At 41.0% G+C, this 22,636-nt stretch overlaps 2 protein-coding genes across 4 annotated transcripts in view; both read left to right on the plus strand.

Annotated features, from left to right (window-relative positions):
• pik3cd (phosphatidylinositol-4,5-bisphosphate 3-kinase, catalytic subunit delta) overlaps positions 1–22,636 on the plus strand; it is a 63,875-nt gene continuing 41,239 nt past the window's right edge. Inside the window, exon 1 of one of the 3 annotated variants that reach the window (XM_069183737.1) lies at positions 1–18. The gene's annotated coding sequence lies outside the window, so the exon portion shown is untranslated. Of the gene's footprint in view, positions 19–11,327; positions 11,710–22,636 lie in introns of those variants that run through there. The other 2 variants (XM_069183735.1, XM_069183731.1) reach the window with 2 other exon arrangements.
• On the plus strand, positions 4,269–7,823 carry foxl2l (forkhead box L2-like). The gene has a single exon (XM_015337030.2). It carries the CDS (start codon positions 5,069–5,071, stop codon positions 5,909–5,911), a length of 843 nt encoding a protein of 280 aa, XP_015192516.1. The 5' UTR covers positions 4,269–5,068; the 3' UTR covers positions 5,912–7,823.

Raw genomic sequence — 22,636 nt, forward strand, 5'->3', positions numbered from 1 at the left:
TCCTGATGCTGCGTGCTGGTAAGAACCCAAACGCGCCTTTGCCTGCGAAATCACTTCATTACAGCAGCGCCTTTGGGCCTTCTGGGCCCTGATGACAGGATGATCGCTAATTGGCAGTAATTACCACTGGGGTGATTTGGCTGCCGGGGAGCAGTGATGTTTCGCTTCTACAATGTGGGGTAGGAGAAGCTGTTGTTACAGAGAAAGCAAGAGTTTCAAAAGGTGGTTTGGGTTTTTTTTTTTAAACATGAAAATGATAACACCTTCTTAAAAGCAGCACACTCAATGGAAAAAGGTATGTATGAATGTTGAATGGGAAGATCTATTTTTAGACTGAGTCCCCCATGGAGTACACTGCGTTCTGAGTGTGTTGACTCCCTGGAAGGCAACTTACCATGTCGGAAGAAAGGGACTTTCCTTATTGCACAATCAGCAGGTCATTACTTGCAAAAAAAGAAACCCACAAAATGCAGGTAGACCTGAAACTCCTGAACGTCAGATTTCACGCCTGAGCATTTCAAGTGTCTTCTCAAGTGCTACACATTTCTTTTCTGTCTTTGTTTTGCAACAAACATTCACTTTAAAACAGTAATCTAACCATTTGGATTTGGTTCTAATTATATTATGCAAATACATAGAGTAAATACAGTATCTAAATTGAAGAGCTGCATAATTCAGTTGTTCCAAACATTATATGAAGTACAGTACCATTGTGTACTTAGGAAATATGATGAATCTTTTAGGATTTATACAGTTTTCTTTTTAATTTTATGTAATAACTGAAAAATGGCCCAAAGCCAATTAATGCAGAAACAAAGACTGTAATTGACTACCCAAGTGGAGTCAAACACAGGGTGCTAGGGTCTCCGTGGATTTAGAATAAGGAGGAGAATTGTAGTTTATTTCTGTTCAGCGGACAACACAGTGAGCTATTATTTTAGGTTTTCATGGATAAGGGAACAAGTTAAAGATCCCATGCTGTACAGTACTTGCCTCTTGAAGATTCAACAGTGATCAACACTGTGCCCACAAACTAAATGTTTAGCGTGGAAATTAAAAAAAAATGCTTTAATTTTACACCTGCTTGAAGTGGAATTGCGGTCGCCTGACAATGGTTAGACCGTGGATTTGTCTTAGACACTGGTGTTAAATTATATGTATTGATAACCGTATTTGACACGATAATGACACGTGGTATTTACAAAGAACTGCCTTCTTGCTTTCTGGAGAGTAGCAACAAGAAAAAAGCTGAATATCATTTTAATGTCGTGATCTAAGAAACGATTCAACTAAATAGTACGGTTTTTTTTTTCATCCTTACTGTGTGATGACTGTAGACCCCTGTTTCTTTATTCAATACCGTTTAGATTCATGAGAAATCCGGGTGTTTGGATAACTTTGCCGAGGAATTCAGCATCATCTTCAATAAAATATCCTATTAATACAATACTTTGCACGTTATCTAAAATATTCGATATTATAGGGATACATGGACATGCAAACTCGGGCATCTAAGACACTCGTGCATCTTGGCTGGCTGGCGAGTTTTACAGATTATTTTAAGTTCTTATTCCTTTCACTTCGGACAAATCCCTCCCCAACGCCACCAAAGAAACTGGTTAACAAGTATTACGGTATGCTTTTCCCCTTTGAAAGCGGAGGTATTAACGCATCGATTAATTTCAAGATCTGTCGACTTCGAGCGACAGGCGCTCCCCTTTCAGAAAAATAGAAACCCGGGTCTGGCGGTGTAACAGACCGAGATCTTTCCGCAGTCCTTGCAGTCCCAGGATCGCTGCACATGTGCAATGTAATTACGCAGAATTAAGGCACATAAAGACACGGAACGCCTTAATCTTCAAAACAAACAGCAGGTGATTAACTTAAGTGCCGTGCTGAAATCTTCCAGTTCTCAAGCATTCTGCCTAGCTGCGGGACGGTCTTTCAAAAACCGCTTTTTGTGTTGTCGGCTGTTATCTTTGTTGATGCTAAACGCGCTCTTCTTAACGGCGGGGTGTCAGGTCAGCCCTGTATCCTTTCTGCGTTATCTGGCCATCTCCCGGGTCGTTTGGTAGCTCCTTCTCAACCCAAAAAGGCGAGACTTCAGACATAAGTGACGGGTTGGCGGACTCATTGCGAATTAATTGCCATATGGCCATCTGGAGTAATACAGCGAGCAGTAATTTATATTTCAGGGTTTGGAAGGTTCAAACTTGTGCAATGGCATTGAATGGTATTACCAGCTATTTAACATGAACTACCGGGCGCACAGACAGGGTGCACGACCCTAGACGGACAGAGGAATAAGTCTACAGCTGCAGACTGTACTGTATATCAGCGGTGCTCATACCCCGTCCTCAGGGGCCGCTGCTCCGCCTTGCGGATCTCTTTAAACCTCCAGCTTCTCGGGAACAACTGGAGCCTTCGGATTATCCAATTAAACAATTAGTGAGATCAATTAGGTCATTAAAGGCTCCGGTGGGAGGATAGCGCTCGTATCCCTCCTGGACTGGAGTGTGACGTGTGTGCAGACAGCGCCTATCGGCCAACTTTTATTTCTGTGGCAATTCGCTGCCAGACTGTCGGTGCTCTTTTCCCTTGACGTTCGTCCATACTTTTCACCTGAAGGCGCTTATCTGTTATCTGCGATTCCTTATCTGTCTGTAGGTCATTAACATAAATTGTTCAGAAACAATCTGATATGGATAGGTCTATAGGTGTGAGACTGCTGCTGAGCAATGAGTCGGCACGATAAAATTCCACAACCATAAACATTTCCATTTTGTTTTATTCTCCTCGAGAAAATTGTGATATCAGTGACCTCTGCAATTATGTTAATACTTTAGCGATTCATATTTTTTAAATTACAGTAAAAAAAAGTCTAAAATAAAAAAAAACGGTTACTTCACCGTCCAACAGTGAACATATTTCCCCGATTCAGTCGTAAATATTTTACTGTAATTGACTTTGGTTCTAGGCAGCTACACATCTATCATAACTGACGGGCTGTTTTGAAGTGTTTACATTATTCTCTAAAATAAAAATAATTATCTCTAAGACAAGCAAATCCACTCTCTCGCGTCTTCACTAGTTTGAGCTTTACGTGGTTAACCGACGCTTTCTCGCTACATCTGCTGAAGAATGTTGGTATGACCTTGGCATTTATTTATAAATGACAGACGCTTGGTTTTACAGACACGTCTCCTACTGGATGGGACCCGCTTTTCTTACGCTTCTTAAACCAGGCTCATCGGGGCTAATGCCCCACTAGGTCAGTGTCGAGGAGTATTGAACCGGGTTAGAAATGAGACACGAGGCGCACAGGAGAGCCGCCTGTCCCACCGCAGATCATTTCCGACATTACGGGTGGTAAAATATTCCTTCGACCTGTGCTATGTGCTTTGTTTTTCTATTTCAATACAGACAATAGAAAACGAACAATTAAATATATGAATGTCCAGACAGTGATGCACATCAAGGCAAGTTGGCCTTATTTCTTTTTTTTTTACTACCATCTTTGTAAAAGTTCGTTCAGGTCACGCAGCGGTGAAAAACAAAACGCGTTTTTTTTTAAATTCACCCCCACGCGTTCAATTGAAGTGAAATAATCATCGATGAGGAAGGGCTTCTTCTGTCCGTTGGCAACTCGCGTTGTGGGGTGCAAAAGGCCCGTTGAAAGACTGGAAAATGAAGTTTGACGAAGTCACCACGTACGGTGTGTTTTATTTTTTCGTTTTAAAAGATCAGGATAAAACATCAACCCTCGTTACCCATACAGTTGCCTGTTTCGCGAACGCTTTTATGCGGCGCATTTGGTCTTTGTGGGAATATACCTGTATTTACACATAAAGTTTGGAAGGTGAGAAAATGAAAAGTTCTAATTACGGCGAGCGGGAGCTGCAATTACAGAGCAGGTGCTGTCGCGTCTTCCGTCCACCCGAGGAACGCGCTGGGTGGGGGTGCGCTTCTGGAAAAGGGCTGCAGAACTGTTCCTTTAATGCAGCCTCCCTCACGCATGAGGGGGTTGAGGTTTTTATCATCCGGCTCATTTTGGTGGAAAAAGAATGTTCCTTAAGTTTTCTTAACGTTCTCGGCTCGGCTCACCCCTGGGTGCATCTCCTATCCTGGTCCCGTCTAAATGAAGTTTTAAATACCGCCGTTTGCGATGTAACTAATTCGCCGAGATGCATAACAGCACAAAGGAAAGTCTGTTATTTAGTATTGCAGCTGAGAAACCCATTTCGCGGTTTAACAGCACCAGAGAGCCGGCGGGAAGAGCTCGGGATGGTTCCCCAAATCCTGCCGCCGCACGCGTGCGAGCTGGAACCACGGCGCGCACTTACCTGCCCCGCGTGCCCGTGGTGCCCACTCGCACCGGGGCGTGAGAACAGGTGAGCTTCACTGTCGGAGCTCCCGGGGCATCGCCGCACCTGTAACCGCGTCTGACCTCTACTGCGGCCCCCCACCCCCGTGTCACGGGTGGGTCTCCACTCCCTCCTCCTGCAGACCGCTTAGGCACGTTTCGTGCACGTTTCGTGCGCCTTGTGCATTGCTTCGAGAGAGCGCGAACGAGTCCGGTGCAGCTGACCGAGAGGCCGGCTCTGCACGGCTGCGCTGCACCGACGGGACGCTGGTCTTTTCCAGATGGCTCGGAAAGCAAATTGTAAGACACGTCGGCCTCCTTTGCAGAGCGTCTTGAGAAGAAGTCGTGTTTTGCCTTCGCTTCTCTTTGCTTCTCGGATCAAAGCTCTGAAAGTTCAAAACTGTCTGTGCCCCCTGCTTGAACCTAAACAATGTTTCAATGATCCGAAAACAAGAAAGGATCAAGTCTAAGGGGGGAAAAAGGGGGAAAGCGGGCGAGAAAGGGGGAAAATTTCGCGTGCAGCCTATAAGGATTTGCTGTGGGAGGGGTTTTACCTGCGTCGATTTAAGTTCCTGAACAAAATTACAGAGGGAAGTCGGCAGGTAGAGCGCTTGCAGGGCTGGCGGGTTAAGCTGGTTCGGGGCGTGTTGCTTTCAGTTTGTTCGCGACAAAATAAAAACAGCCTAACTGGGAGCTCGGGGAGCCATGGACACGTTTCAGGACGGCGACGAGCTCGGCGTCCGCGCGGGGGGACGGCCGGCGTGCAGCCCGGCGCGCGAGGCGGAGCGGGAGGAGGGCGAGGAGCCCGAGGCGTCGGACCCGTCCCAGAAGCCCCCCTACTCCTACGTGGCCCTCATCGCCATGGCCATCCGGGAGAGCCCGGAGAAGAAGCTGACGCTCAGCGGGATCTACCAGTTCATCATCACCAGGTTCCCCTACTACGAGAAAAACAAGAAGGGCTGGCAGAACAGCATCCGCCACAACCTCAGCCTGAACGAGTGCTTCGTCAAGGTGCCCAGGGAGGGCGGCGGGGAGAGGAAGGGCAACTTCTGGACCCTGGACCCGGCTTTCGAAGACATGTTCGATAAAGGGAACTACAGGCGCCGCAGACGGGTCAAGCGGCCGTACCGGCCTCCCTCGGTCCCTTACTTGCCGGCGAAGCCGTGTCTGAACTACCCTGACGCGTACTACCTGCACCAGAGCCCCAAGTACCTGCAGAACTCTTTCGTCAGTAGCCCCTGGCCCCTGGGGCAGCCGGGAGCGCCCGTGAACTACCAGCAGTCGCAGCCCAGCAGCGGCGGCTGCAGCCCCGTGTCCGTGAACGGGTATACCAGCCCACCCGTGACCGGCTTCCCCAGCCATCACCTCCATCAGCCCTACGGCGCTTACCACCGACACCAGAGCCTCTTGGTGTCCCACGCAGGTAGCCCGTACACGGGGATCGCCCAGCCGGTGAGCCCCGGGGGAGCTCCCGCGGGCGGCAGCGGTTATCACACGCTGTCCTGTGCCCGGCAGCCGGACGTGTCCCTCGTGCATTACTACGATTAACAAGAAAGCCCGGACGTTCTGGACGAGTTAGAGTTAATTGCGCGGTTTCTATTTTGTTTCTTCTTCAGGATGTGTTCAAATCTATTTTTGTAAATTACTTTTTTTTTTCTGCGTCCATGCGAGCGACTGAACGAGAGGGGGATAATTGCGGACAGAGCTGGGGAGTCTCCGTTGTTACAAGCTCACTTGCAGAAGTATGGATCTGACTTCACATTTCGCGTTCAGCTGGCGTGGCCAGGACAGTGCCAAGCACAGCCCGAGGACTGTCCTGGATTTTGGTTCAAAGGGGGTCGCGGCTGTTCTCTGAACTCCATGCTTTAGGCCTATTGGTACATGCCCACTGAAAAAAAAACTGAAAGAATTAAAAATATAAGTGGACTAAAACCAGACTGACAGTTTTCCAAAGGAAAACGAACGGGTCGGGTATAAAAATATTAATTTGATGCGGTAATCGCATTAAAAAGTTTCGAAGACGCCCATGGGCTATTGAGAAACATAGAGATGATCTAAAGCTTAGAGCGTTTTGCATTTTAGTTTCTTAGAACATTTCTAATATGAATCTTTAAAGTTGGTACATCCGTGTTTATTTGTTATAGACTTAAAATGCCCTTGACGTTTGAAAACGGTTTTTGTAATTTAATGTTTACATTTTTCTGTAATTCACAGTTTAATTGTTCTGCTTGGTGTCTGTTCTTTCTGCTTTTGTTTTACTTGGAGTTGCTGTTAAGTTACATTTATTATTTCCAGTAGTTTACAAATTGAAATCCAGCACCAAGATTTAAGCAGTTTTGTGTAGGATGACTATTCAAAATGACTCCAAGACCAAGGACACAATAATAAAATTTATTTCTTATTGTACCTTTCATGCTAATTCACCTCAAGGCGCTGCGGGTGTTGTGTTGGAATAGATGAATGATCTAAAAACAGGTCTTCCCACTGTGAGGTTGAAAATAAAAGTACAGAAATAAAAATACAGAGTATTGTTTAAAAGTACCGTTTAAAATCGCACAAATGAACACCTTATTGTCGTGTGTTTTTGTTTGATTGTATATTTGCAGGAATCATAATTAAATGATTGCTTTCAACTTGGGGGAATCGTAATTAAAGAAATGATTGCTTTCAGCGCGAGGAGTAAACATTCTGTTGAGAGGTTTTGTAACCTTCGTCTTCAAAAAGCTCAGTCCGACCACTTCCGGACACCCCTCTGTAAAATAGAGATTTCAGTTAATCGAATTCTCTTTATTTTGTTTGGAACATCAATAGTAACCAGTCTACCAAACCCTTTCGTGTTTAGTTTGTGACATACATGCACGACATGACAAGCAACATTTTAAAACTTCTGAATGTTTCAGACGGGTAACCCAGCGTCACTGTATAATAAACAGGTCGTGAAGGCTTCACCTGCCTGGATTCGAAGGTGTCTTGTAGTAATTGTACTTTGCAGTACAAATGTAACAGATGTAGCTACAAATACAAGCAAAAACAATAAAATATCTGTGGCCTATTCTCACCAAATGCCCCATCATAAGTTTTACCACTATGTTATTTTTAGCTACTTTGATGTAATACAGTACAGATGTTCAATCAGTTTGGTTATAACCATTTTTTTAATTGCTTCAAGACCAAGGAAATCAAAACTATCTAAACCTCTATAAATACCCCATTGGTGAGGGTTCAATAAAATGAAACCCAACAGTTTAAACGTTAAATCTTTCTGTGACACGCTCCTTGCCTGACGGTGGAAAGGTTCACACGCAGGTTAGCCTCTTTCTCGCCTCCGATTCCTTAGTTTAAAGTCGTTTTCTTCAATGTTGCCAAGTTTTTCATTTTTTTAAAAAAAATGTTGAACATGAAGGCCAGTATTTCTGTTTTCTACTGATATTTCTTTTTTAAATAAAAGTTTGTTAAAGCATTTTCTTTGGCTTGTGTAATTCGTAAAACATTCAAACGCGTTTACTTCAATTTATTATAACACCTATTATATACACAATTGTTGTGTATCATGGTTATTGCTGTAAATATCGACAGACTAATTGTATATGTAAAACTTTGTGAAATAATATGTAAGCAGTAACAGTTTTCCACACTTTGGTCCAGTGCTGTGCTAAATTAAAAACGTTTATTATTTAATACGTAAAATAACTTCCCAGATCTGATGTTATCTCAAAACGTTTTAACTGGAAAAATTCGCAGAAATTAGCTGCTTTCTGTTACTGATGCAGAAACAATCGTTGCTAATGTACATTTTGAATACAAATTCAATGTCCTTTTTCGATGGCAAACATTTTTCAGTGTAGTCTTTATTAGTATGAGTCTTTTAATTGTTAAAAAGTGAGTCACAGGAAGAGCGGGAATTTAAGTTTTAACTAGAAATATGGTTAAACAGGAGCTCTGAAAGTCTAAAATGGTGTAAAAACGGGTTTTCAGAGGTAATTTTTTTAAAAATCAACACAATACGCAGCTCAAACGATGTAATAGAATTCAGACGTTTTATTAAGGTTATATACAATATATCCATAAATCTTAAAATTTTCCCGAGTTTGGAAAATACAGTCATCTTCGATAAAACAAAAACATAAAATTGCTAACTATAACGTATTTTTTAAAGGCGTTCTGTGTTAATTGTATTAACTAATGTATTTTTATTGTACCTAGAAATCCTTTATTATTATTATCTTAACGATTTATTACGATAACGACAGGAGAATAGGTAATATGTAGAATTACTGTACCTGACGTGACTTTTAGCTCCTAGTTTTCTTTAAGAATTCATTCTACAACTTTCTTAAAATATATCATATGCATGCTAGCTAAAAAGTACATTATAATATTTACATAAAACACGTGGAACTGACTGACACCAAAGTTCTCATTTTCCCAGTATCTTAATTTCTTAAATTAATATCTTAAAACACTGTGCGACTTCCATTTATACTGTTACCTTAATCAAATCGGCAAGCTTGAGAAACGAATCTAATTAATGCTTTCAGGATATTTCGTTTTTCTGCATGAAAGAAAGTGAGGGTATTTTTTTCGGAACTATATTCCTATGATTGTGTTACTTAAGTGTCAATTTGTACAATTAATTTAGTTTCCGACCACGATTTTTATATTAACAAAGCTTTTTTTTTTTCAAACAGAACATTGAATATTTCGCACATCTTATTTTAGGGGAAATAAATGGAAAAAGTCGCGTAACGATCAAGGTCAACAAACATTGAACAATACGTTTTTTTAATGGAAATCAGAGAGCGAGTAGTTGCCGTGACATTGATGCACTGCTGAAAATTGCCCAAACTGGATGGATCTTTCTAAATGTATGCTACTTGCTGTCTGCTTTAGATTTCTAGCGATTGAAACATGAACATATTATTGCAGCCGTTACAGGTTACGACGCAATTTCGAAGTCCCTATTTATCCTCTATCGACAGTTCTCCAGTCCGGTGCTGTGTAGAAGTTTACCAATATGCTACAAGTCGTCTGCAGCATTTGAACTTTACTTAACCACAGAAAACATCGACCTCCAGTGGAGAAATTCTCAACTGAAGGCAGTGACTCGGGTCAGACGCACTCTGTCGAGTATAAGGGGAGGACAGCCTCTGCTTTTATGGTCTATTTTCAACGACCGTATGATGTATACGACAGCATACGTGTTTATTTTCTATTAAAAAAAACTGAAGTTTCAACAATGGAAAACACTTAATGCAAGAAGACCCTCAGCAACAGATTTTCTGTTATCCTAAAATAAACGACTTTAATCACTGAAGACAGATTCCTAGCATGTGGTCTGCTATATCGTGGGTATACTGTACACCGATGCACAGAAGTCTTACATGCAACCAGTAGCTAGAATGTGTCATTTAGCAATCTTAACTTAAAAAACCCGAGCACAAATCAAGACGATGTATTGAAGCAGCTCATCCATCGGATTTTCTCTCTTCCGTCTGTTTCTTGAAAGAAGCCAGGGCGGGGTAGCTTGTTGCAGACTCCCACAACCCTTTGTGTAAAGGGGCGCCTTTAAAAAAATGAGCCGTGAAATGGGTTGACTTTGCTAAGGACATTGGGGATTTGGAATTCTTGTATGGGATCCCCCTCGTTGTTTTCTCTGTTCAAGAATAAATAGATTTACGTTCTTTTAACCTACCAGCATCAAGCATTCCTTTAAGACTCAAAATATATCTGGTCTGGAGTGATTCCAGAGCAGCAGGGTGGGTGACCATAATAGTGCACACTTTTCCTAAACGTGGTCTTATTGTTATATTACATAATTTTCACATCTCGCAGTTCACACTTTTGCATTTGAACTATATAGCCTGACGTTTTTTTGTTTGTTTGTTTGTTTTTGCTTCACCACAGTGTCTAGAAGATACTTTCTTTTTACCGTTTGTATGCATTGTATTTTATACAGGTCGTTAATAATGCACGAAAGAACCTGAATACACCCAGTTTATTTGTTGATAAAGTACAAAAACAAACGACTTTGTTTTTCTCGGGCTCCTGTTTCGCCACGGCGAAAGTTATCCGTACAACAGCGCCACCCAGTGAGCGTTCCCCGGCACGACAAGAAACCTGAGACTACAGCATCTCAGGACATTGTGAGCTGTTACAGCAGAGAGAACTTAAAAAACGCGAGTATCGGGTGCATACTTTATATTCCAGATAGGTTATTTTCCACGGTTTGTAAGCTATTTAAGTATATTTTTGGTAAAAAATATTGCTTTGCACTGATCTTGTAGGACTCAGGAAAAAAAAGGCACAGTCGTCTCAGGCTGTTGCGGTGCTTTTGATAAAACGTCAGTCGTTTAGATTTCAGACGGACTTAACTGCACTTAAACACACACATTACACTAGTCCTGTCTGGACTGGCTCTTTTTAGCCTTCCGCACGCAGCGCTGCCGATAGCCCGGAGCTCGCCGGTGTGAAGGACAGTGCCCGTTTGGACAAAGCGCCGGACCGCTCTGGAGATCTGATTCTCCTTGAAGTTCAATCGACTCGGGACCCGCAATGCGCAGCATCCTCGCTGTTCTCGAGCAGCCAGATTTCCCAGAGAAGGTATTTAAGAAATATTTTGTGCCTGGTTTCAGAAGCACAGTCCAGGCAGATGTTTTCTTTCGGATGACGGTGTCGATGGATTCCACTGGATTCTGGATCAGCTCCCTCGGCTTTTAAACCGGGAATCTACACTGAGCGACGCGTCTGTGTTTTGTATTGTTAAGATCTCGCTAGCACTCATTTATAAAGCTTGCGTAGCGCATAGCCCGGGCGGGACAGGTTGTGGATAAAAGCAGTCGGTAGTGTAATAGAAATAGAATAGTAAATATTGAACTTTTGTGCGAGAGTTTGCGGTTCTTGTCGCGGACTGCGCGCTCTTGGTTACGTCGTTCACTACAGGGCAATTAAATGAAGGGCGTTTGTTCTGAACCAGATCATCTCACTGGAGACCTGTCTTCCTTTGGACAACCGGTTGCATGCTGACACGGTGTGCTCGGTCGTGTTAGCGGAGTTGGTCGCACGCGTTCTGCGCCTCACCGGCGCCCGGCACTTCCGCCTCTACCGGCGCCGAGTCTTTCCACCAAACTCCTTAGTTTTTGCATTTGCGACAGCACCCCGGGGGGTGGGGAAGGGGGAGACACGATTTGGGCGTTAAACCCCTCCACCTCAGCATCCGCACCGCCCAGGACGCAATCCGCGGCAATTCTGTGTAAACAAGAGGAGTTTTGAAACTGGATCTTGGTGTCGGTCCCCTGCAGCTCCGAGCTGGACAGTAACTGGAATGCGAGCAGAAGCAAATCGCCAAGGTAAGATGGACGCTTCTGACAGCTCATTAATGGCCATCATCAGGTGACTGCTAGCAATTTCCCGTGCATGGGTTTAGTTGCGCAGGCATTTTAAAAACGGTCATTATCGAGCAAATACGGTTTAAGAATCCCATTGTACAGCACTTTGACCCATTTCAGATTTTAGGAGCTACAAGCTCTGTACTGGTGACACAGGACAGAAGGTACCTGTATATGTGACATTGGTGTAATTAATCGATTGCTTTTGACATGTTACCCAAGATGAAAAAAGCGATATCTTGCACCAGGGGGGCTTGCTTTCAGATCTTGACTGTCTGTTAGACTTTTTACGTAACGGTTTGCAATTGTGTTGCTTTCCTCATTTTATCTGGCTTCACCGTGCTAACGTGTATTTGTTTTATTGTCCTGTGGCAAACTCTTCCCTTTGTAACTAGTGCGAGATCTCTTAGTCCTCTGGACGGAGCTGTTGGTTTACTTGTTTCAAAGATAACTGTGCTTCAGGTGTTCCGTGCGGTCAGGCAGAAGTATGAGCATAGTTCTGGAGTGGTCCTCTTCCCCATAGCAAGAAGATGTCTTAAATGCAAAAATACTGCATGCTTTTAGTCTGCGTAGTTTTGGAGAAGGGTGAACTCCCGCGTACAATGTAGAAACCTAAAAAGAAAGGAATACAAAAGGTTTATAGTGATGGGGACACTAAACTGTAAACAGGCGCCGTCCTTCGGATGAGACGTAAAACCGAGGTCCTGACTCTCTGTGGTCATTAAAAATCCCAGGGCGTTTCTCGAAAAGAGTAGGGGTGTAACCCCGGCGTCCTGGCCAAATTTCCCATTGGCCCTTACCAATCATGGCCTCCTAATAATCCCCCTCTGTGAATTGGCTTCATCACTCTATTCTCCTCCCCACTGATAGCTGGTGTGTGGTGAGCGTTCTGGCGCAATATGGCTGCCGTCGCATCATCCAGGTGGGGGCTACATATTGGTGGTGGTGGAGGGGAGTCCCCATTACCTGTAAAGCGCTTTGAGTGGAGTGTCCAGAAAAGCGCTATATAAGTATAAGCAATTATTATTATAATTATTATTATATGATAAAAGTCCTTCTTTAGTGGTGTAGAAAGAAACCCCAATACAATGTAGAGAACATCTCATTTATTGTGCAACACAAAACGTGTGTGTGTTTGTACCTCTTCTCTCGGGGTTCTGGGCCACGCTCACTGGTGTATCCTTGCAGTTATTTTTGTAGTGACCCGCCTGGCGGTACCTGTCCGGCCGATAAGTGGTGAAGCACGTCTCCGCCGAGCGCTGTGGTCATGAACCAACACAGGAAGCTTTCTTTAAAACGGAAAAAAATAGTGTTTGAGGTGTAAACAAACTGTGTTAGGACCGCAAAAAAGCTTGGGACTGCACGAGCCTAGGGCTGTAAATAATGGATGAGATAACAGGGACTCTGGGCCTCAGAGAGAAAGGAAATGCATTTGTATGGTGCAGCAGGACAGTGTAAAACTAAATGCACCCTCAAACTTTGCAGCTATGAAAGTTTCAGCTTTTCATTCTGCAGTGAGGTTTGAACATTCACTTACAAGGCGGCATTCATTGGTGCTGCTGTGCTGCTACTCCCCAAAACTACCTAATTTCCCATAGAAGGCGTTGATGAACAAGGAACGCAACAAAATCTGACCTCTTCCTTCTTTTTCTTTCATGTTCGAGAAAGAGGTTCTGCGCCGTCTGCACGGCCCAGCTCAACCGTTCATTCCAACGACGAGCATTTCAAAAGCTGCTGATGGAAAAGCCACCGTTTTATAAATATATATAAAAAAATGACCAGTGCAGTTTCATAAAACCGAACGTGTAATTTCTGACAGGATTGGTCAGATGTTTAAATGTAAAATAGGGTGAAGCCGGTTTGTGTTTTACAATTTAAAACTTTATCCACACGTGGGCGTATTTAATCCACGGGCACACCAGAGCCCCGGGCTGTTCACTACTACGGCTGTAATCATGGCAATGCGTTTCAGTTATGATCTGCTGCAAGTGGAAAGAAAAATGCTAATAGCTCATTCTATTTATGATAGCAATGACAAAACAACAACAACAACAACAACAACAACAACAACAACTTTGGAGTTTCTGATGAACCCAACTGGCCTTGAAACACTGGAACCGGTACTGTTTGGTAAATGCCCTTTTCTTGTTTTCTTGTAAAAAAACAAAAACAAAGTGGTCGCCAGTTCTTTTTCTCTCGATTTCCGCCCACCCCTGAAACAGACCACCCTCCCAGCATGGCTGTTCCTGTGCAGGAACCTCTTTCACGGTCGGTGGGTTAGTGGGGAGAACCCCCAATTTGTCTGCCATGTCGATTGTACTGAGAGGAGGGGGTTTCACACAGCGAACACCTTCACAGGAAACGGAATGATCTGGGCTCTGGGAGTGTCGCAGTGCCTTTGTGTTGCTGGGGAAGTCGGCCACCTTGTGTTTTCACCCCACCGTCCCCCCCGCCTCTGCTTCCTCTTACTGACCACTTACTTCTCAGGAAAACAGAAACTCCGCTTTCACTCCTCGTACCGTGAAAAGCGACTCAAGTCCGACGTCATCTTTGTTTCTTCATGGTCGAGAGACGCACGCACGGAAGAGTCGAGCACTCCCACATTTTAAATCATTCTAAATGTGAAATGGTTTGTTTTTTAACAGGTGGTGGGATCTGGTTTCACACCTGCATTAAAAAGCATGCGAGATCTTATTGTGAAAAACAGGACACAATGGCAATCACGACAAAATTAATTGGGTTTCTAGAATAAGTGACATTATTTTTATTATTAGTGTCTTGATATAACATTACCCGAAGCTTTTTAAAAGTGCATAATTTGCAATAGTTTTATATTTTAAAAATCGTACAGATGGTTACAGATTTCATATACAATGTGAACGATTTTTCGACTTTCGCTTATACTAATTTTAAACGTTGATTAGTTTTCTCTTTACAGGGAGCAGTTGTTAAGCTCATACAATAATTGCTCTTGATTCCAGTTGTGTCCTTAATGAAACTCAAAGAGAAAGAGTGTGGGTTGACTTCTGTCTGAAATTTGGAGAAAAAAAACTTAACTCACAAAAACAAATTCTGAAAATATATTTTTAAATATATTCCTAGGTTGGGAATGTAATACAAAAGGAAATATTTTGAAATCAACATATAAATATGCTGGACAAACGCTTCATACAGTAGGTGTGTGTTTATGAAAAATGTTTCAAAGCTCAGTATGGATTAAGTTATTATTGAATGTTAAACTAAGGTTGACAAGCAGGAAATTCAGAAAGACAGCCTTGATATAGCTTGAACTTCATTTAAAATAGTCTGTACTGCTTAGAGCAGTGATTCCAACATATATTGCAAAGTAACATTAAAAAACATTTTTTCATGTGAGAATGTGCATTAAAACTTTCCAACCATGATTGAAAAAAACTGAAGAAACACAGTGGCAGCTTACGGGTCTTGACAGTCCAAGGATAGGATATTACTTTGATGTGAAAAGGCAGAATTGTTTCCTGTCTGAAGGACAGATAAACCTAGCCTCTGTTTCTATTGAAAAATGTTACCATGGCAATAAGAGATTGGACTTGGATCATGCAAGTGATAGCAACAGGAGCAGTCCATGCATTACAAATGAAAAGCTTGTGTGATTTAATTGAAAGTTTTCAGTTCATCAGTACATAATAACAGCTGAGAAGTCTTTAAAGAAGTAGCACGCTATATTTTATCAAGAACTGAAGAAATCCCTTCATAACAAGTATGGCTAAAGTGCTCTGGTAAAGTAACAATTAAATAAGGTTATTTCTGAAAAGTTAGTTTTGTTGACACATTTTGAGTTTCTCCATGCAGATACACAGAATTTATTTTTAACTGACCAAAAAAGCTAAGGGGAAGATCTGTTCAGATTTCCGTTTAGCTAATATCATTTTTAGTAACTTTGTATTTTTTTATCGTCAGGTTCCTTTTTTTGTGGGGATGTTTACTGTACTTCACATTAAGTAATTGTGCTCACCAAATCTTTAACTCTTTGTTGGGAAATGTATATTTATCTGTGTGTTTTGTGTATATAAATATCAAAGCATTTGTATAAAAACATTTTATAGTTTGAATATCCCTTTTTATTTAATTTAAAAACAATATAGTACACTAATTGTTACAAAAATCAAAAAGCTCAGAGAAAACTGATTTTCTATATGAAATTGTGGATACATTTTGTATAATATTCATTATCATGTAATTTTTAATAACAGCTTACTTGGTGCTTTAACCGTTTATGTTGTGCTACGAGTGGTGTTGGTTTGTAAAGACCCCAGCAGTGGTTGTGTTCTGTCTGAGCAAGAACATCATTTTTGTTGTTCTTTCCTTAGGACTGTAGCTCTGCCCAGAGTCTTGTCTTCTGTTTCTGCCATGTCTAGACTGAGGGGACGTGATTTTCTGTACCTCGTAAGGTTCAGCAAAACTTTGCTTGCTTTGAAATCTGCATAGATCTAGATCTACACTGATATATCATTCTGTATCAGCCTTTATTTCAACTTCTGACACTCTGCAATATTTTGTCTTCCTGTATTTGTTTTGTTTGTATATATAAATATCCGGTGGTGACGTTGTGATAAATTCCGAATTGCCTGTTTAAGAAATGATACCAAAATGCCTGAGAATTTAGATAATGTATGCAGCAATGAAGAATCTACTACAGTTGTGGAAAATGTTTACAGTCCCATTTTAGGGAGGTCGGTCTATTTATTTTAAGGTCTGAGGATGAGTACATTTTTGTTGCTTTTTAGTGTGATGCTGCTATAGGAAAATATATTTTAAAATAACTATCACACAAAAATAGTTAGAAGGAATGAATGACATAATGTGCAGCACATTACACAGTGCTGAGCCTATTTGTAAAATTGCTGTAGTATTAGTGAGAGTAATAAAATGTCAAATAACTGCACACACAGAAGAGAGACTGTTTTTTTTAGGAACCACGTGTCAGTGAAAGTAAAATCAGGCAAACAATTCGCTTCTGCATTTATTTTTTCCTTGCTTCCTAAAATTACCTGTCTTTTAAGTTGTGCCCTGCTCTGAAAAAGTGACAGTGTTATGACTGTGTATCCTGCAGATTTTCCAGGGGCAGTGTTCTGTGCCAAAAGCTTGTACAGTATGTCATCTGTCTTCATGTATATAAATTATTTTCTTCTCTTTCTGGATTTGAACTTTGCAATGCCATGAACTTACAGTACTCTTAAGTAAGGGGTGGGTGGAATAGCAGTACGGAGGTGAGGTCTATTTCCCAGCACAGTTCCCTTGATTTCCCCTAGAGCTCCTTGTTAGTTTTGAAACTTTTTTTTTGACAGATTTGTTTTTTACGGTAACAGAATTGTAGGTCTGTCCCTCTGCTGCGCTGAGCGCTGTGGTATAAGGTGGGAGGGGGGCTGCCTGCAGCTTTATTTGGCCCGTAGATTGAAGTTTCTGTTCTGCAAAGACTTCCTGTTTTCTTTTTCACTGACATCGCACTGTTGCTCTTTCAGAACACTCAAAGCAAATACGCACCTGACCGCAAGCACAGTGAACAAGGCTTTGGGGATGTTTGTGCCTTTGGTACCTGGTTTGGGTAGGCTGCTGCTGTTGTTCACCATTTACTGTTACAAAAAAAGTTAACTCTTTGTTTACCCCCTTCTGCTAAGTTTACCTTTGTGCTTATTGAAGCACAAAAAAACTAAACAAAAGAAGCGAAATTTCTGACCACTTGTCGTCCCTGAATTTGCTTTGCAAGAGACACGTGTTCCTCCTTGTCAACCACTTTGCTTCCACCTGAGTTTTCACCAGCAAGGGCCAAGAGTTATTTGCATTACTGGCCAGCGTGAGCCAGGGGTTTGGGGAGATTTCAAGGAACAGAGGACGGTATCTCTCTCTTTTTTTGCTCCATGCTCCTCTGGCATCTTAGAAAATTACAAAGAACAAGCATGTGTATTTTCAGAGCTCTTAAAAAGGCAATGTAAAGCCAGGAATTCTCCTTGACCTTAGTGCTGAGAGCACAGAAAAAATAATAGCAGGGATGTTTCTGTATTATGTCCTGTGTAAGGCAGAAATGACGTATAGCTTCATTCTCCTTTTTCTAAAGACTCGGGACATTTCAAGAAAGAAGTAAGAGGCAGTTAGCGCCTACTTCACAGCCGTTGGATCCTTAATACTTTAGTGACTAACTTATGGGTATAGGTATATCTAGATAAATGCTCAGCCTTATTCAATTCTACGAGAGAATGAAGGTCTCTTGAATCGAGGGACTGACCATGACTCATTACACTAGCCAGGCAGGCTGGGATGAGCTACAGATACAGTTGATTACCTTGGTGCTACTAGGGCTGTGCTCTGCTAAGTGTATCCAAGTTACTGACTGATCATATAAGAGGATAAAGGTCTGTAACTGTAAGGTCTTTAGCTGCATGTACATACTGTACACACACATCCATATGTAGGCTTCTGTATATGAAATATAGATCCATAAAGAGATTTAGAGAGGCAAAAGAAACAGCTTTCCAAATACAATGTAATTTTAACCATTGAAGGAGATTGTTTTAAAAAATTAAATAATTTCCTACTGGAAGCAATGGGCTTTAACTGCCTAAGTGAAGCTACTGTATTGATCCTGGTCAGCGTGTGGCAGAGCCTCAGTTCCTCAGCTGGACAGTGAAAGCAGGTCAGTGCCGTCATCAGCAAATGCTGGGGTGAGTCATGAATCTCCTAGAATTTGTTTAATTCAGTGAGCTTCATTAAACTCTTTCAGCCCTGTTTAGGTAATATTGCGAGGAGAAGGGGGGTTTACAAATGCAAACATTTCAGTATCTCCTGGACAAATAACTTCAATAAGCAAGCAGACAGTTAAACCACATGTGCCTGAAGATGAAAGGAAGATGCCCTATCAGTAGAGTAGCAGAGCACAGCTGGTGTTGGTTTTACCCCCTTTATGAAGTCATTGTGCGGTATCTAATCCATCAGCCAAGATGCAGAAAAGACATTCTAACCATCCCTAAACATGAAATGTGCAATTTGTTTTGTTAAAATAGTGTTCTTTCTTTTGTAGAAATGTTTGGTTACTTGATTAATTGGCCTAAAAAAAAAAGGTCCCCAGCACGTTTATCTGAAAGGAATGGGGAAAGAGCCTAAAGTAGCCTCTGATTTGGAAGTACCATGGCCTTGATATTCACATTATCATGTTTACCTTTTTTAACCTCAGATTGCTGCGGTCTTGTGTAGGAGGGGAACTGGGTATGCAGGCTTGTGTGTGGGTGCTGAGAGGCGTGCGTGTGTGTATTCTGTAAACTCCCTATCTGACAAGCAGCAGTAAAAATTATTTATAGAAATTTCATATACAGTCACATTTTTGCCCTAAAGTGCTAATTTCGCCTACTCTTTGTATCTTACTACTCTGTTAATAATTTCCTGTATATATCCCAGGTGCTTGAATACATACATTATAGGGCTATGTGAAGGCTTTTAAAACGTGTACATGTGCTTTGTCCTGCTGTCAAAGCTTGTTAGGAGAACATTTTCTGTTTTTTTCCAGTTTGTAGTGTTTTTAATTGTTACCGTAAGCCTTCTGCAGTCAAGCATTTGTGTTCCTCTCCTAGCAAGCTTTGAAGAATTAAAAAAAGAGAAAAGCATATGAATGAAAGCATAAAGAAACTTCTCTTCAATGTAAATGTATGTATACACAATCAGTATGGCCTTAAATTACTTGACTATTAAAATGCATTATTTACCTTCTGCACAGATTGTCCTGTTTTTAACAGCTGTAGAGCCCTCATCAAATTACTGTTTCATTACAAAGTGCTGAAACTGCACTCTGAAGACTGGACAGGAGGTGCAGCTTAGATCTCACAGAATCACGCAGACATACTGTACTGTATGTGAGCTGCATTCCTAAAACAAAGCTCTTTGTGGTCAGTTTCCAGGCTCTTGTTTTTGATTTTAGCAAATTACTGTTTCTCACAAATACTCTGACATCTTTAGGGAACATCATCAGAGTCAAGAAAGAGGAAAATTTCACCCTGTTTTAGAGCTGGACATTTTATATACAGTAAACTTAAAAAGCCATATCAGCACTTTAAAACTGACCACAAACTGATTTGTCTGGGAGAGAACAAGTCACAGAAGTTAAACAATTACCACAATTGTTACAACTGTGACCAGCTCATAAATTTCTCTTTCATGTTCCTGTCTTGGTTCCGCTTTCTTTAAAAACGGACTTAGAATGTAATTCTGAAAGTAATACTTGTTTCCTGCTGCCCTGCAAAATGTGGCTGCTAAGACTTTAAATCATTATGGATGAACAAAATTAATAAAAGATATTCAAATCAGAATGGTTTTCATGCACTATATTTTGTTGCTCAAGTAAATTCTACTGTTAACAGCAGCTGTCTGAAAGTCAGAGCTGTAATGTGTGCTATCATGAATATATCCCAGAATGCTGTGGGAAGTGATGGTGCAGTACTACACTCTTGAGCGATGTGGATTTTCTTCCCCCAGCCACTTCCTGTCCTTCAGACTTCCAGATCGTTCCTGCTCCAGTCAATGGGCTGACAACTATTAGTCCAAAGTGAAACAGTGCAATGTAACTTAGCAAAACATGTTAAATTTGACCTCTTCCATTTTAAAAAGAAGTAAGGAGCCAGAAAAAGCAAACAGTATGAATTAATATGCCAAAATCTTAATATAAAAAAGGCTTCACATTTGCACAATATATTATAGACTGTATATGGGATACAACACCAATTTCAAAATGGCGTAGACATAAGCACCATAGATTCTGCAAGGCTCATATTGGTTTATATATTTATTCAGGGGTGCTGAAATCCACCCTGCTTGTTGTTTTTTCTGCTGCAGCTCTCTCCATTCGTTTAGCTTCTGAAGGCACTGAGCTTCTGAGTCCTTTTTCATTCAGTACTAAGCTCTGTTTTGGAGCACGGAGGCCAAAAAACTTCTTTCAGTCTCTGGTGCTTAACTACCCATTTTCATTGCTGTTGATCAATGTAATATCTTTGAAGTGGAACGTCTTGTTTTGATATTAGTCACAGGCCTGCCCACGTTGTAGAAGGACTGTTCTTTAAAGTACTGAACTGCTCCCTCTTTCTGGTTTGACAAATTATTTAATGCTTACAAATGGCATTCGGATGTCTGATTTTCTAAATCCCCTTGTGGAATAAGAGAGATGCGACTGACCCATTAGTGTGTTTGATGGCCAATGCACGGGGTTATTTGAAGTGCGTGATTAATCAATTGAGGCTGACACACAGAAGGGGAGGTATCTGATTAATGCAGCCTTTTTCCAGAGGAAGATCCTCCTCTATATCTTTGCGGATAGTGTGTTAGAGGCATGTAGGAGTATAAGCCATGGAGCCCTTAACACTGGTCAAAGGAATGGCATGCATTCAGAATCTAATTCTGATTAGAGGATACAGTATGAGCTTATTAGTCCAAAACACTTAAATCAGATACAATTCTTTTGCATATACTCTGCCATATGCTCTTTAAACTATATACTATATAGAGTACTCTTATATACTCTATACTATTAAAAGCAGATCAAGTTCACCGGACTCCCGTGTGGCAGTGTGCAATAGATATCCTGTAGCCTGCAGAAGAGCTTCGGGTGAAACATCGGCTCCAGTCACTTCTGCTTGAAGAAATTTAGACCTTCAAGGTCTTCCGAAAAAGGACGAACTTCATTTTCTCCTCTAGTATTTTAATTGCATTGATTTATTGGAAAGCACAGGGAGAACGACCTTAAAGGCACTGAGGCCTGAGTTGGGCCTTAGGAAATCACTTTGGAAAAGTCTTTTTCTTCCATCTAGTAGTACAAAATTATTGTATTTCACTAACTGCTGTGGTGATTTTGGACAGTTTCTATTTCTTCATACTGTGAACCAAGTAGAACAAAGTTCAGCAGATCTCTGTATATCCCTCCCCCTCCCAATAAAACATCCCATAATGAAATAATGTTAGAAAAATGGGAGACTTCTTACCTTAAATGTAATTTTGGCTATTTTTTAAGTTGTTTCTGGATCATGAAACTAATGGTGTACTGTAAACGATTTGCTCCATTTCTTCTAAAAATATAATGAGAACATAAAAGTATGCATCTTGAATTTAACTATATAATGTATACATTTGTAAAGGTCTCATTTTTTATTTTTTAATATTTAGGTATTTGGTTATTTTAGTTTTAGTTTTGGAATATTTTACATTTAATCACTAAAAAAATACTAATAAAATTAGAAATAATGAATTGGCTAGATTTCAGTAATCTGACTTCAGTATGCCATAATAAATGTTTTTTTTTTTCAGATTGATCGATCAATCTTAAAGAAATTAACATTACTGGTATGGTAATGCATTTTCGTTTTATTAAATTGTGTATTACATTTACCAATTTCTGAATCTGATGATAATTCCATGCAAATTTGTTTTATGAAGAGGGGTGTTCCTACCAGCTGGTAAAATTAAACCATTATTTCAAAGATTTTTATAAAAATTATTTACATATTGTTTACCCCTATCGAAATAAACTTTAATTACAAAAAAGCAATATTGAAAAATTGAGTTAAATAACATGAATCAGCTATATTACTGTCTACTTAAGTATCTGATTATATTGATCGTGGATTTAATTTAAACAAATCAGCTTTTATGATGAATAAACATGTGTATCTGTCTGACCTGTAGCGGAACTGAAGGTGATTAAACTATATTTCTCATTAGTCGAAATGGAAAGTGTTAGGAAAATCTCATTTGCGTGTGTCTGGTTCTGAGATTGTCCTCAGTGTCTGTCGGATAGTCAAACAGAATCCTAATTCCTCATTCCTGTGATTCATCCTTGTGGTTCTGGTTTTGTTCATCTGCATCCAAAAACCCTTTA

This window comes from Lepisosteus oculatus, chromosome 25 (genome assembly GCF_040954835.1).
Source record: "Lepisosteus oculatus isolate fLepOcu1 chromosome 25, fLepOcu1.hap2, whole genome shotgun sequence".
Lineage (NCBI taxonomy): Eukaryota > Metazoa > Chordata > Actinopteri > Semionotiformes > Lepisosteidae > Lepisosteus > Lepisosteus oculatus.

Bases quoted from the DNA above. Each gene is read 5' to 3' on its own strand.
- foxl2l (XM_015337030.2), top strand. From the start codon at position 5,069: ATGGACACGTTTCAGGACGGCGACGAGCTCGGCGTCCGCGCGGGGGGA.